Raw genomic sequence first — 14506 nt, 5'->3', positions numbered from 1 at the left:
AAAACTTTATTGATAATTTTTACATTCAAAGTTGATATGAGGGGCAAGGCTCTTAATATAAAACTACAAACTAACCCAATACAACGTCATACAATACAATAAGGGAGGGGTGGGTGGGGTTATTTGTACATTGGGGTGACCAGGGTGCTCCACCAGCCCTGCTGCAGCAGGCCCAGCACCTTATACAGCCGAACAGAGCCCAGACATAACCAAATTCTACCCAGGAAAGAGGGCACACAAGCTCCAAGCATTCAAGCTTGTAGCCATAATATGCTGGGGAATAAAGACAAATAAGAATATACTATCACACCCATATGTGACAGGTGCTGGTGTTTTGGTCCGCAAGTAGGGCAAGGTCATTTTTCAGTTTTTTACAGATTATGAAAGTGCAGATTATAAACTTTTAAATGATGTGTCATATATTGAAATCTGAAAATAATTGAAGAAGATATGCTTATTTGAATGTTGGTACTCCTAAAATCAAGTAGCAGAGAAAATCCCCTTGAAAGATCTTGAACTTTTCACACTTCTCACAGGGAGATAATGGGTGGGAACAATAGCTAGTTAACTCCACCCCAACCACTCCCCCGTTAGAGTACCTGTAAATCCTTGTCCATTTAGGGATTACCCTATTTAAAGCTTTATAACTCCAGATGTGAACACCACAGAGACTAGAAAAATGTCTTAAATGAAGCAATACATTTGTACCATTTATAATACTAGCTTAGATTACTTTATATTCATAATTTTGTAAGAAACAAAGTGCCACAAATGCAATGGTGAAGGCAAAAAATCTAAAATGAATTTGCTCCTTTTTTAGTTTGCAATGAAATACTGTGAGATTGCGGGTTAAAGTATACATGTCCTGGATCAAAAACTTCTTGACCACAAGTTCATAAAATCTAAGGGTGGATATGTAGAACTACTAAAGATCTATGAAGCAAAAACTAAGCAGTGTACCCAGCATCTCCAAATCTACCCAAAATGTCTAAATTATTAACACTGGTCTAAAATAGCTAAGGGTCCAGAAACAAATCCAAAATCTCTCCAAAAAGGAATATAATGCTTTTTGTCCATTGTAAAGCATATGAGCCCCTTATGAAGGTTTAAGATGAAACATAGATATAATTTAAACATCACATAATGCCACTAACCTATTTAAAGACACTCAATTTCTAAAATAACGTATATAACCGAAATATTTTGAGCAGCAATACTTACATAGCAATGATGAAATCTTATCTATGTTCAGTAGATGTTTACAGACAGTAAATCAATGACCGTTCTATCCGCTTCTGTTTTGCTCCAGAAAACGATGTCAGATAGGTCTATCAGCAAACATATGGCTTAGCTATGCCCAGAAGTCCTCAATAATAATGGTATTTTCCAAGGAATTACGAAAAATCGTTGACAATGTTTCGTTAGGTGCAACATCTTTTAATGCTACCATATATAGAGCGAATGCCATGGTAAGAAAATGTTCGGTTACGCTAACCTATAAAACGCTATTCCAAAAGCAAAATTAGACATGTTATACATCTTTAGAAAGCTTATACTCTCACCTACTGATTGAGCATCCGCCATTGTAGCAACCTCACAGAGTAAACAAACATAGGCTACTACCACACGGCTTTATTTATGGGTGGTGGCTTGACTGAAACAAAGTGACAATAGCCAACGAAATCAAACATGCTAATTAAACTGCACCCCCATCACGCCTCCAAAACCCGGCTGTAAGAATCACTAAAACAAGCCGACTTTGCTGACAAATTATAAGTATTTAGTGACCCTAACAATGTTGTTTATTCTATTGAGTGACTTCTTCAACACTTTAACTTTCGTAATATGAAAAAAAGGAAAACAGTAAAAAAAAAAATTAAAAACCTTTTTTGCCTCCTAGCGCAATTTCAAGATTTGCGACTTGCGGACCTTTTCTCCAGCACCCGTCACATATGTACTTGTTGAACATCTGAACACTTGTTGGCAATGGGTGTGGGTGAAACAGCTGAAACCACTAATTAGAAGGGGTGTCCACATACTTTTGGAAATGTAGTGTACCTTGGGTCTCCTGGGACCATAGACATGCATATTTAACTAGACAGGGAGGCATTCCTTCAGCAAACCTAAGCATGTGAAGACCCAGAAGTAAGCATGTACTGCACATGTTGAGGGCAAACCATTGGAGCTTCCATTAAAGTGAATGGGAAATATCAGACTTCTTAAGGCAAAATAACACGTACTTGATGGTATTTGGGAACTTGATTGATGACCGTTACGTTTCACATGAATAGTAGACTAGTAGACTTATGTGTGTTATATAAAAAAAATGCACATTTTAATAAATATTTTCCCAAGACTTCTGGACCATAACAACCATTGTTTCAGAAACTGCTGCACTTATTGAAATGAGCACAAAAAATTAAATTCTTTGGTTGTTAAATCACCTTGGATTTCTACATTGAATTCAATGGGCAGCAAGCGTTTTTGCCCTCAAGCATGCGCAGTAGAGGCTGTTTCCCATTACTTCCTAGGCTCCATTGCCAGTTCCTATGTACGCTCTATGCCTCAGACACACCATTGCCCAATATGGCTGGACCCTAGTCCTGTTCCATGGGCCCTAATAGTGAGACACTGTCCCTGCAGGAGGTCTGTGGTAGTGCCATTCTCTCACCCATATCCACAGGCGTTGGCCCAGCCAAGCTCATACGCTTTCCTCATCAGGAAGCCCCCAAATATCCGGTTAAATATGTTCCTTTCCTGAGACATGGGAACATTACACATTCACATTATATTTACATTACACACTCACAACGCACCATTGAAACATATTACGCACACAACTTGCGTTGGACACATTACACGTTACACACACACACACACACACAAACCACAAACTCATTGCAAACGCACAACATGTATTGATACATTAAACATGGAGAACAAGGTGAGTGACAGCATATACCAGTGTGGCACTTTTCCCCTCCCTCTCACCTGTGGGTGGCAAATCTCCAGTCCCTTCATCTTGGCATCCTCCATCCACACAGAGTTCGGAGGCAGAACTCTACTGCGGAAACTCACCGTCCTGCAGGGAGAACCAGATACAAGGGAAGTTACCACAGGCAGCATTTCTGCGAGTTTACCAGAGGAGCAGAACGAAGCAGCCTACCACAGGTAACACACACCTGAAGTGTGGGTGATATGAGGTGTGGCTTGTGGTGTGTACAGTGGTATGTGTGCAAGGTGTGGTGTCTGTGAGGTGTGTAGGGCTGGGCAATATACCGCAACAATAATTATGGCATGGAATAACGGTCATCATCACTAGGTGAAGTATTGCCTTTCTTTTAGTCTTTTTTTCTTTAATTATACCGGATGTAGTAATAAACATCCAAACTTCAGAGGTCATGTGAAATTCTTCTAGGGAAAAATGTCACCACTTATCTATTGGATGTTGACAGGACAATCAGCAACAAGGTCGTATGGCTTCCATTTCATCGTGTGATGTGATTTTAACAGTCACATGCAAAACTGCAAGGCCTTGCTGCGGATTGGCTTTCTTATGAACACCCAATAAATAACACTGACAACATTTTCTTCTCCAGAAGAATTTCACACAGTCTCTGAAGTTTGGATGTTTACTACTGCATCAGGTATAATTAAAAAAAAAAAGACTAAAGTCAAAATACACCACATGGTGGCAAAGACTGTTACTGTATGCAATATTATATCATTGAGGTATATTGCCCAGCCCTAGAGATGTGTGCCGAGAGTGGCATGAGGGCTTACTTGGAGTCCAGTGTGTTGAGGAAGAGACTATGTATGACCATCCTCTCCTCAGCAGTGGGTGCGACTTTCAGCAAGGAGGCAGTGCTTAGCTCCACACGCCGCTTCTTATTGGCTAAGGAGGAGAAGAAACTGTGAGTACAACCACATGAGATTAGCACAACCATGGAATCACAACTTGCACAACTTGAAAACATTATTAATACCTGCCACTATGGGGTGCATTGGGGACTGAATTGAACTCTTATTCACCTTTGGGAGGATGTTTAAAAAAAAAAAAAAAAAAATTTTAAAAGAACAAAAAGAAAAAAAACTGGTATTTTGAAGTTAATGTATGGGCACGGACGTAAAAGATTACACAGGTGAGTGGATAAACATACAGTGCGTTAAATGCACTAAACAGACTGCATGATACTGTCCTTAGTTTACAGCCAGAGCAGACCCAGGTTTTTCAGGGGCCCTAAGCAGGATTCAATTTGGGGCCCCCCAGCCCATCCATCCCCTGAATAAAAAATATATATTTTTGAATCATAATTATGACACCTCCTAGTGATCACAGGCCCCTAAACTGCCGCTTATATCACTTATTGGGTTGGGCTGGTTCTGATCACCTTGTCACAGAGTAAACCATGGGCCATATTTACCAAGGATTTGCAGGGCTTTTATAGACACTAACAAGACAGAGAGTATTTTTACATATTTACTATGGTGCAGCACCAGAGGTGTGCACTGGTAAAATGAGCACCATCCATAAAAGTGAAGGTTTAGGTTAATATGTATTTTAGGGCATTCTGATATTAGACAACAAAAACATGGGAGGAGAGAATGGAGGTTTATGCATATGACCTGCTACAGCTGATTCACCATGGCTGGTGGCCTTTGTGGAAAAGGTAATTGTTTCTGTTTTTAATGTCTAGGAATAGCAGGTGTTACATTCTTTCCGGCACAAGATCGGCATTACGGCAGTTGCCATTAGGAAACAACGTCAGCATGGTAGAGTAGGAGAGGAGTCGCAATAATTGTAAGATTTTGGATTCTGCTCAGAAAATATTTAGCCTAGCACTATGAAATTTTATGTCAAACAGCTTTAACATAAGTAGTCATTAGCCATTTTAATCACATTCTTGACTTAATCCAGTCGGATATAATTAAAACACGCAGTACATGCTAGCAAAAAGTACATGCAGTCCAATATTACATTCTACCACATAGTTGATATGACCGTATCAGAGGTGCGGAATAACCGTAACAGTAAATGAAAAGACCCTATTATGCGGGTACACGTTTTTTTTCCGCACATACAAATATTAATTAAGAAAATACATTTCCAATAGTAACATGCAACCGGGCCACATCATCAGATTATGAAGCATGGGGCTTTATCAAATAAAAAAGGCAGTGCGTAAACACTGACGTACAAGCAACTTTGTACCTTACCATGAAGTAAATTGTGGTACCGTCCACAATTGCTTTTGTTTGTTTCTTAACACCCAGCTAAACTTTTATAAAGCCAATACAGTTCATACAGACTAATCGGGATTGTGCTTATTATAAATGCCTGTGATCAGGTGGCTGTTTCTCAGCAAATTAGCTGAACACATTTAACATTACACACTGAACTATCTTAAAAAGCCAAACATATGTTGATGAGTAAAATTGACTTCTATAATAAATATTAAACACCACTGAAAATGCCTAAGGTCTCCCCAAAAGGACACTAGATGTAGATGGTTTTCAACAATATCCATTGTCCCTAATCCCCAAATCGATGGCCCTCTCCAGGACCTCTCGTTTAATCTTTAGATGGAATTCTGTAAACAGCAAAACAGCAAAAAACATGTTTGTTATAGAAACTCAGAAGCAGCATACAGTGCCTTCGGAAAGACCCCTTCACTTTTTCCACATTGTTACGTTACAGCCTTAATCTAAAATTGATTAAATTAATTTTTATTCTCATCAATCTACACACAATACCCCATAATAACAAAGTGAAAACAGGTTTTTAGAAATTAAAAAAAAAAAATTAAAAAAAAAACTAATATCACATTTACATAAGTATTCAGACCCTTTGCTATGACACTCAAAATTGAGCTCCGGTGCATCCTATTTCCATTGACCCTGCTTGAGATGTTTCTACTACTTGATTGGAGTCCACCTGTGGTAAATTCTACTGATTGGACATGATTTGGAAAGGCACACACCTGTCTATATAAGGTCCCACAGTTGACAGTGCATGTCAAAGCAAAAACCAAGCCATGAAGTCGAAGGAATTATCCGCAGATCGCTGAGACAGGATTGTGTAGAGATACAGATCTGGGGAAGGGTACAAAAAGATTTCTGCAGCATTGAAGATCCCGAAGAACACATTGGCTTCCATCATTCTAAAATGAAAGAAAACCACCAGAACTCTTCCTAGAGCTGGCCGCCCAGCCAAACTGAGCAATCAGGGGAGAAGCGCCTTGGTTAGGGAGGTGACCAAGAACCTGATAGCCACTCTTACACAGCTCCAGAGTTCCTCTGTGGAGATGGGAGAACCTTCCAGAAGGACAACCATCTCTATGAGAAACAAGATTCTCTGGTCTGATGAAACCAAGATTGAACTATTTGGTCACAATGGCAAGCGTCACTTCCAGAGGAAACCAGGCACCGCTCATCACCTGGCCAATACCATCGTTACGGTGAAGCAAGGTGGTGGCAACATCATGCTGTGGGGATGTTTTTCAGCGGCAGGAACTGGGTGACTAGTCAGGATCGAGGGAAACATGAACGGAGCAAAGTACAGAGAGATCCTTGATGAAAACCTGTGCCAGAGCACTCAGGACCTCAGACTGGGGAAAAGGTTCACCTTCCAACAGGACAATGACCCTAAGCACACAGCCAAGACAATGCTGGAGTGGCTTTGGTACAAGTCTGTGAATGTCCTTGAGAGGCTCAGCCAGAGCCCGGACATGAACCTGATATAACACAGATCTGCAGAGAAGAAAAACAGGTGCGCCAAGCTTGTAGCGTCATACCCAAGAAGACTCGAGGCTGCAATTGCTGCCAAAGGCGTCTCAACAAAGTAATGAGTAAAGGGTCTGAATACTTATGTAAATGTGATATTTCAGTTTTTTATTTTTTAATAAATAAAAAAATAAAACATTTTAAACCTGTTTTCTCTTTGTCATTATAGGGTATTGTGTGTAGAAGGCAGTGTAGTTGGTCTTGTAACCTAAAGGTCGCAGGTTCAAGTCCCCGTTAGGCAAGGTACTTCACCTGCATTACTTCAATATATATTCGGCTGTATAAATACTATGTAAAAAGTTGTGTAAGTTGCTCTGGATAACAGCTTCTGCTAAATGCCTGTAATGTAATGTAGATTGATGAGAATAAGAATGAGTTTAATCAATTTTAGAATAAGGCTGTAACGTAAAAAAAATGTGGAAAAAGTGAAGTGTCTGTATACTTTCCGAAGGCACTGTCCATGATTGGGACAAACATATTTCTAGATAGGTTTGCTAAGATTAGATTTTTATTTCGGAGGCCAAAATATTTGAAAATTTTATATGTATTTATTGTCCCGTTGAAAACGTGTTTTTCTTCAGATATGTCTTTTTATTTGTTATGAGAAAGTGATAACAGCAATGCATATAAATGTAGACACTGAGAAGTATGCATTGTATGATATGTAGTGTTTAGATTTTGGCCTTAGAGAGGGAAACAGTGAATAAGAATGTGGCCTGGCTTCCCCGTCACAAGCATCAAAGCAGATGTGACTGGGGCAATTTTAAATTCCACTGATACCCTAATATAGGCTGACAATCTATGGGTCTCACCTCCTCAGAAGAGACAAACCAGATGACACAGGACACCAAATCGGGGGTTGGAGACCCTGCATGCCTAACATTTCCCATTACTTTTAAGTTGAATGCAATCTTTAGGTAGGTCAGTCCTTGCCATAAATTAGTCTGACCTCCTTCCCTTCTCTCCTAAACCTTAACCCGCCATCACCCAATCAGGGCAGACATCCTCAAGCCATGCTGGGTAAGGTATTTAAGATTGCCGCAGGAAAAAGTGTTGTGTTGCGTTTGGTTTCGGAGGCTGGAAGAAGAGTTTTCCACTTTTTATTTTGGTGGTGGTTGCTAGGTTGTGTGTTTTTAGCTGGTTTCTTTGTGGCGCTTATTGGAAGTGGGTGATACTTTGGCAAGGTCTGGCTGATCCGTTCCTCTCTCTCGTTCTCTTATCCGTCTCTTTCTATTTTCTGGTATTTCTAGATTAGTTGTTTAAGGTTTTGCTCTATGGCTTCTGTTGTGTAATTTAGAAGTAATGTGCTTGCATTCAATAAAGAATGCATGTTTTCAATTCATTAATATAATTGACTGCTTCTTATTGAATTCAATTATTTAATCTGAAAACCTGATATACAGCTTTTTTGACTTGTTGGTTGTGTACCCTTCTTTCCTGGTCCGTTTTCCTGTTATTTGTTCTGAGATCCACTTTTTGTGTTTATAAGGTTTATAAGGCATTTTGATACACTTAGCTGTAGGTAGGACCCCTCATTGCTCCCTTCCCTAGCTAGATCACTGACCTTATGTGACAATTCGAGAAGAAAAACTACATAACAGTTGCGACAAATAGAACACTTGTCATTGGACAATAGCATGCACAGACATATTTCCAAGCAATCTCTGCATATCAGAAAATAACAGTAGTACCAAAGAAATGACCATAAATGATTAAACTGAGTAGTTAAAACAATGTTTTATGCAGAATAGGCATTTAGGTGAAGTCTAACATAATCAGAGATTATAGTACTAAGAAAATACTGACCATGAGCCAGATGAGGTTCCTTATTGAATAGTATATAAAACAGACGGTATTAGAAAGTGATTGTATATACAGTTGTGCAAAGAAGGCGTGGAATTGAATAGAAAAACTGTTGTACAAACGTAGTTTTATCACGTAGACGACTAGTAGTTAGAATTATGAATGAGTCATGTTTTTAAATGGGATGTTTTTAATGAAGACACGACAGACGTACTAATTGTTTGTATGTCGGGAGACAGAGAACAGGGTGAGGTAACATGAATGTAGAAACATGCCATTTGCTGATAAGAACGTTTTCTACAGTAGCCAAGTAAAGAAGTAGTGAGTAGAAACACCACAGTGGTCAGCTGTTGTAACTTTGAGAAAATCGATAAAAGTCCCCTCATGAAATTCATATGGCTGCCTGTGAATGCCTTTTGATAAACATATGCATTGAAGTTTCTGATCTTCTGACAACTGCAAAAGCAATCGTTTAAAAGCAATAGACAATTATTAATTAGCAAATAATTGTGCATAAGAAATTAAAGATTTGACTGAGGCCGAGGCGGGATTCAGTCCTCTGACTTTGCGATGCCAAGGCAACAACATTAGCAGAGAGCCACCGATAAAGTAACTGTCCATTTTCTTGGTGAAATGTGCTCATGGTTTTAAAGAAAGCAGGCCAGTAAGCGCAATGAGCTACGGTTGTATTCCATATGGCTTGGCTATATTGTAGCCGGCTAGAAAACTTTCACAATGAAAGCAAATGTAGCCGGTTAACTGAATGTGTAGATGGCATGTCATAATACAGTCAAAACGTTTGGTGAAAGACCGGCTAGATTTGGTACACAAGGATCCCGAAGAATTATACAGTTGCAAAAGCAATAGTTGAAAAGTAATAGACAATAATTAGTGACAAAATAAGCCTGCATAAAAAATAAAAAATTAACCCAAGTTACAGGTGGGATTCGATCCTGTGGCTCAGTGGTCCATAGTCCACGATGTTACCAGTGAGCCACAAACTTACTAGCTGGCTTGACTGGAAATTTTCTTTGGGAAAAACATATAAGTCCATTTAGCGTGTGTATGTGACATTTTGATTGGCTGGTGTAGGTAAATGTCCAATGGGCAGACATATTGTCTGTGGGCTTGCAGCATTGCGATAATGTAACGGGCAGGAAAAAGAAAATACAAAATCCGAAAGTGCAAAGTTGCAAAGTTTGGGGCTTTATTGTGCAGACGTATGAAGTCGTTTGTGAATTCTGTCTGTTGAAATGTCAGAAGTTAGAGAAATGAATGCTTTTAAGGGCTGAGAGTCTGTGGTTAGTGTGGTTATTTCTACAGGAAACCCAGAAAAGTGCCAAACTCTCACTGCTGTATAGGTATGGGGCATGCCGCCCCGCCAAGGCGTAACTTGGTGGGATGGCATACCTGCCATCCCAATTTCTTGTAGATTGAAGAGTGATATTTTGTGATAATGAAATTGACACCAGTGTAATTTGTTTGAAAGAAACAATGTGAAAACTGTATATACTGTGTATGTGTGTATATATATATATATATATATATATATATATATATATACACACTGTAGAAAGACATTAGGCAATGTGTATTGCATGCTTGTTTTGTGAAAATGAACTTGACAGTTCCAGTCTTCAGTTCTTTTACTGTCAATGTAGAGGATGTAATGTGTATGTCCACTAAAGATGATCATTCGTCTTCAGACATTATAGGTGAGGATCACTCTATTTTTCAATGTTGTGTATCAATTGTGTATTAAATCATTTTACACTGTGAATGCTCAAAAAAATATAACTAGGAGAAAATATTTTGTTAGTCTAGGTGACTGTGTGTCAAGAGTACACTGATCAGCCACAACATTAAAACCACCTATCTAATACTGTGTAGGTCCCCCTCGTGCCGCCAAAACAGCTCTGACCCGTCAAGGCAAGGACTCCACCTCTGAAGGTGTCCTCTGGTATATTTGGATTTCTGTATATATTTGTATCTACTGTATATTTGTATCTGATATTTTGTATCTACTGTAAATTTGTATCTGATTGTGTTACTTTGTTGTCTTTGATGCTGCAACAGTGCAAATTCCCCCCGGGGATCAATAAAGTACCCTACTACTACTACTTATTACATTATTGGTTTTTATTACATAAAACATTTGAAATGGATTACATTATTGGGAGTTACTACACTATTGGTAGTTTATTACATTATTAGTTGCTACAGGGCTATAAAAAGCTAAGAAATTGTCAGAGGATGAATTATTTCCACATGATTTTAAAAACTCTCGACGGGTCAGAGCTGTTTTGGCAGCACGAGGGGGACCTACACAATATTAGGCAGGTGGTTTTAATGTTCTGGCTGATCAGTGTACATGAAAGTGCATGTGGTGTACCACAACGATCTATTCTTGGCCTACTCCTTTTCTCCTTGTACATGCTTCCATTGGGTATAATCATTTGTAAATATGGTGTCAACTTTCACAGCTATGCACATGACATGCCGCTACATCTCTGTTTCACCAAATGTCCCTGATTCCATCATTTTGATGAGCTGTTCAGCTAGTGTTGTCAATTAGATGAGCAATAACCTGCTCAAATTGAACGTTTTTACTATATACTTTTATTTTCACATTTTTAATGTTTTTTTAATACATTTTGTAATTCTATGCCGTTTCATTTAATTTTATTTCCTTATGCTTGGAAAGTACTTTGAGCCGCATATTAATGTATCAAATGTGCTAAAAAAAATTAAGTAACAATAACAAATAACAAAACTAATACTAATAATAATAATTATTATTATTATTGTTACATTTTAAAATACAGTTGTTTGCTGATTCACAAACAACTGTATTTCAGTTGTTTGTGTTCATTCAGGAAAACTACATAGGACTGTGAATATCTGTTGCTGTACAATTGCCACTGACGATAGCCTGCTGCCACATCTGCCATTGCCTTGCTTTTTCCTTCTCACAAAATCCATCTGCCACTATCTACATGTGAGTTGAAGAATTAATATTTGCAAGACCATAGTGTCTTACGGTCTTGCATTTCTTCTAATAGTTATCTTGCTACAAGCACCTGCAGCAGGAACATGCACGTGTAGCAATAACCCAAGAATTACATTTTTTATTTTTTTAAATAAACGCAACATTTCTTATCTACAGTGTTCAAAATTATGCTCTTCTTATTTGCTCATCATCATTTCTATTTGTATTATATCAATGACTCCTTTAAATATTGGATCGTTAAGTATTTTTGCCAAACCACAGGCTGTGAATTAATATTTGAAAGTTGTGTTCTGTACTTGCACAATGCTTTTTTTAAAAAATTGTGAGTAATTCATTTACAACATTTGAGTTGTGCCCTTACCCTCTCCTTCCTGTAACAGTTTCTCCTCCTCAAGACCCTCTGACTTCAGTGGGTTAACATATGCAGCCCTGGAACAGGACGTAAACTCTGATGTAATAGGAAGTAAACACAGGCTCATTCAGCAGCTACCCTCCATAAATCCAGGCTACTTCTCTACCCTGTGGCTCTGAGGACTGCTTTACCTCTTGTTCTCAGGATCACGGGCAACCATGACAAATGTGGCATCCAGCACAGGACTGTAGGCTCCATCATAGAACTGTGAAAAGAACAACACTGTGATGTCCTACATTACATTACATTACAGGCATTTGGCAGACACTCTTATCCAGAGCGACGTACCACAAAGCGTATAACCACAACCAGGAACAAGTGTGTCGAAAACAGATTTATTTCAGCTTTAATTCACTATATCAGAATTCCAGTGGGTCAAAAGTTTACATACACTGTCTCTATAAACAGTCTGGAAGATTAGCTCAGGAGGTAAGAGCGGCTGTCTGACAGTCGGAGGGATACCGGTTCGATCCCCCACCCTGGGAATGTCGGAGTGTCCCTGAGCAAGACACCTAACCCCTAATTGCTCCCAATGAGTTGATTGGTAACTTGCATGGCAGCCTTTCACCATTGGCGTGTGTATGAATGAGAGGCATCAATTGTAAAGTGCTTTGGATAAAAGCGCTATATAAATGCAGTCCATTTACCATTTACCATTCCAGAAATTGATGTAATGACTTTTCAGAAGCTTCTGTTTGGCCAATTGTCATAATTAGTTAATTGGCACCTGAGGCTGTATTTAAGGGCCTACCTTTAGAGCCACTGCCTTTTTGCCCTTGATATGGGAAAATCCAAGCAACTCAGCAACCTCAGAAAATATTTGTGGACCTCCACAAGTCTGGTTCCACCTTAGGAGAAATTTCTAAACAACTGAAGGTAGACACGAGCATCTGTACAAACAATTGTATGCAATGCATGGGACCACAAAGACACTGCATCGTTCTGGAAGGAGGCACAAATTAACTCCAAGGGCTGAACAAACTTTGGTCTGAAAGGTTCAACTGAAATCAAGACAACAACAAAGGAACTCCCGAAGGATTTGGAGGCATCAGGTACCAAAGTATCTACATCCACCATTAAAAGAATCCAACGTTGCCATGGCCTGAAAGGCTGTCGTGCAAGGAAGAAGCCCCTACTCCAAGACCGGCATAAAAAAAAGCCAGAATGAAGTTTGCAGGTGATCACCAGGATGAAGACCTAGCCTTTTGGAGGAACAAGGCTCCAGAGTGCGACCATTTTGGTTGCACATGCGACCAAAAATCTGTCAAGTGCGACTAAACATTTTCATTGGTCGCACCGGTGCGCCTGACATTTAGCAGGTCTGTCTCTGTGTGTATGTGCGTAGCGTTATTTTTTTCCCCACCCGCATTTTGCGAAGACCCGCCCCTACTCTGCCTCTGATTGGCTCTGACCGTGATATTCTTCTTCGCTGAATGCGGGTGCGGAAAAAAAATAAGTAATGTGTGTATTAGTGATGCGTGGATCGCAGTTATATCTGCGGGCACCACAGTTAATCCGCTGATCGGGCGGGCCGAGTCATAAAAATTAACATTCTGATTAAAAGCGGATGGGTTGTGGGTGGGTGAAATAATACATAATTAATGAGGAAAATATGAATTGCATTCTGTAAAATGTGAACATATTTTAAGCTCCATTTTTCGTCCGGCACCAATTAGCAGACTAGACTCATTGCGCCAATTGCGGCGTCCATTTGTCTTAAGCAGCAATGGAGGCAAAAAGATCCGAGAAAAAATTAAAAAAGGAGAATTTAAAAAAAAAAAGGAAGGGCAGAAAAGTTCCGTGTGGGAGCGATTTAATGAAATACTTAACCATGACTAGTCAAGTGCTGGGTATTTCATATGCAACAGCTGTGAAATAATGAGAAATAACGGTAAAGTGTGATCGGGTATTAGGGCCACATTGAGGGAAAATAATCTGAGATTTCGAGAATAAGGTCGTAATATTACGAGAATAACGTAATTTTACGAGAACAAAAGTCATAATATTATGAGAATAAAGTCGTAATTTTAGGCTACGTGGGGAAATATCAGAAGAGCAGTATGCCGCCTGCACTAAAATGAGGAACGTGGAGCATCTTGTGAAGTTATACTTTAGTATAGGTTTCACAAATGACGAGATACTTAATCTTTAACACATCAGCACCACATTATCATAAGTAACAGGACTTTGAAAAGATTGTGCAAGAAACTTTTCTATTCCGAAAAAAGAGCCACATGGACTTGGAGGAAATTGCAGGCTCAGGCTGCCATTAGACTGTCCTCTTGCCCGTTTTCTTGGTTGCTGGTAATATATTTTCCTAAAAATTGTTTTTTTTTCCTCGAAATTTTACGAATTTATTCACGTAATATTATGATTTTTGCTCGTAAAATTACGACTTTATTCTTGTAACATTATGACTTTTTTCTTGAAATATTATGACTTTATATTGTTCTCATTAAATTACGACTTTATTCTCGTACTATTATGACCTTATTCTT

At 39.0% G+C, this 14506-nt stretch overlaps 1 protein-coding gene across 3 annotated transcripts in view; it reads right to left on the bottom strand.

Moving 5' to 3' along the window:
* acot9.1 (acyl-CoA thioesterase 9, tandem duplicate 1) overlaps positions 1 to 14506 on the bottom strand; it is a 70437-nt gene that overhangs the window by 25670 nt on the left and 30261 nt on the right. For all 3 annotated transcript variants that reach the window (XM_035413615.1, XM_035413617.1, XM_035413618.1), the window contains 5 exons: positions 12140 to 12213; positions 11958 to 12025; positions 3784 to 3895; positions 2992 to 3082; positions 2672 to 2757 (listed from right to left, as the gene is read on the bottom strand). In XM_035413615.1, the coding sequence (XP_035269506.1) occupies positions 2672 to 2757; positions 2992 to 3082; positions 3784 to 3895; positions 11958 to 12025; positions 12140 to 12213 (431 nt within the window). The remainder of the gene's footprint in view (positions 1 to 2671; positions 2758 to 2991; positions 3083 to 3783; positions 3896 to 11957; positions 12026 to 12139; positions 12214 to 14506) is intronic.

Source organism: Anguilla anguilla, chromosome 4, assembly GCF_013347855.1.
Source record: "Anguilla anguilla isolate fAngAng1 chromosome 4, fAngAng1.pri, whole genome shotgun sequence".
NCBI classification, from domain to species: domain Eukaryota; kingdom Metazoa; phylum Chordata; class Actinopteri; order Anguilliformes; family Anguillidae; genus Anguilla; species Anguilla anguilla.
The sequence above is the reverse complement of the archived record's forward strand: the minus strand, read 5'-3'. Positions and strand labels throughout refer to the sequence as shown.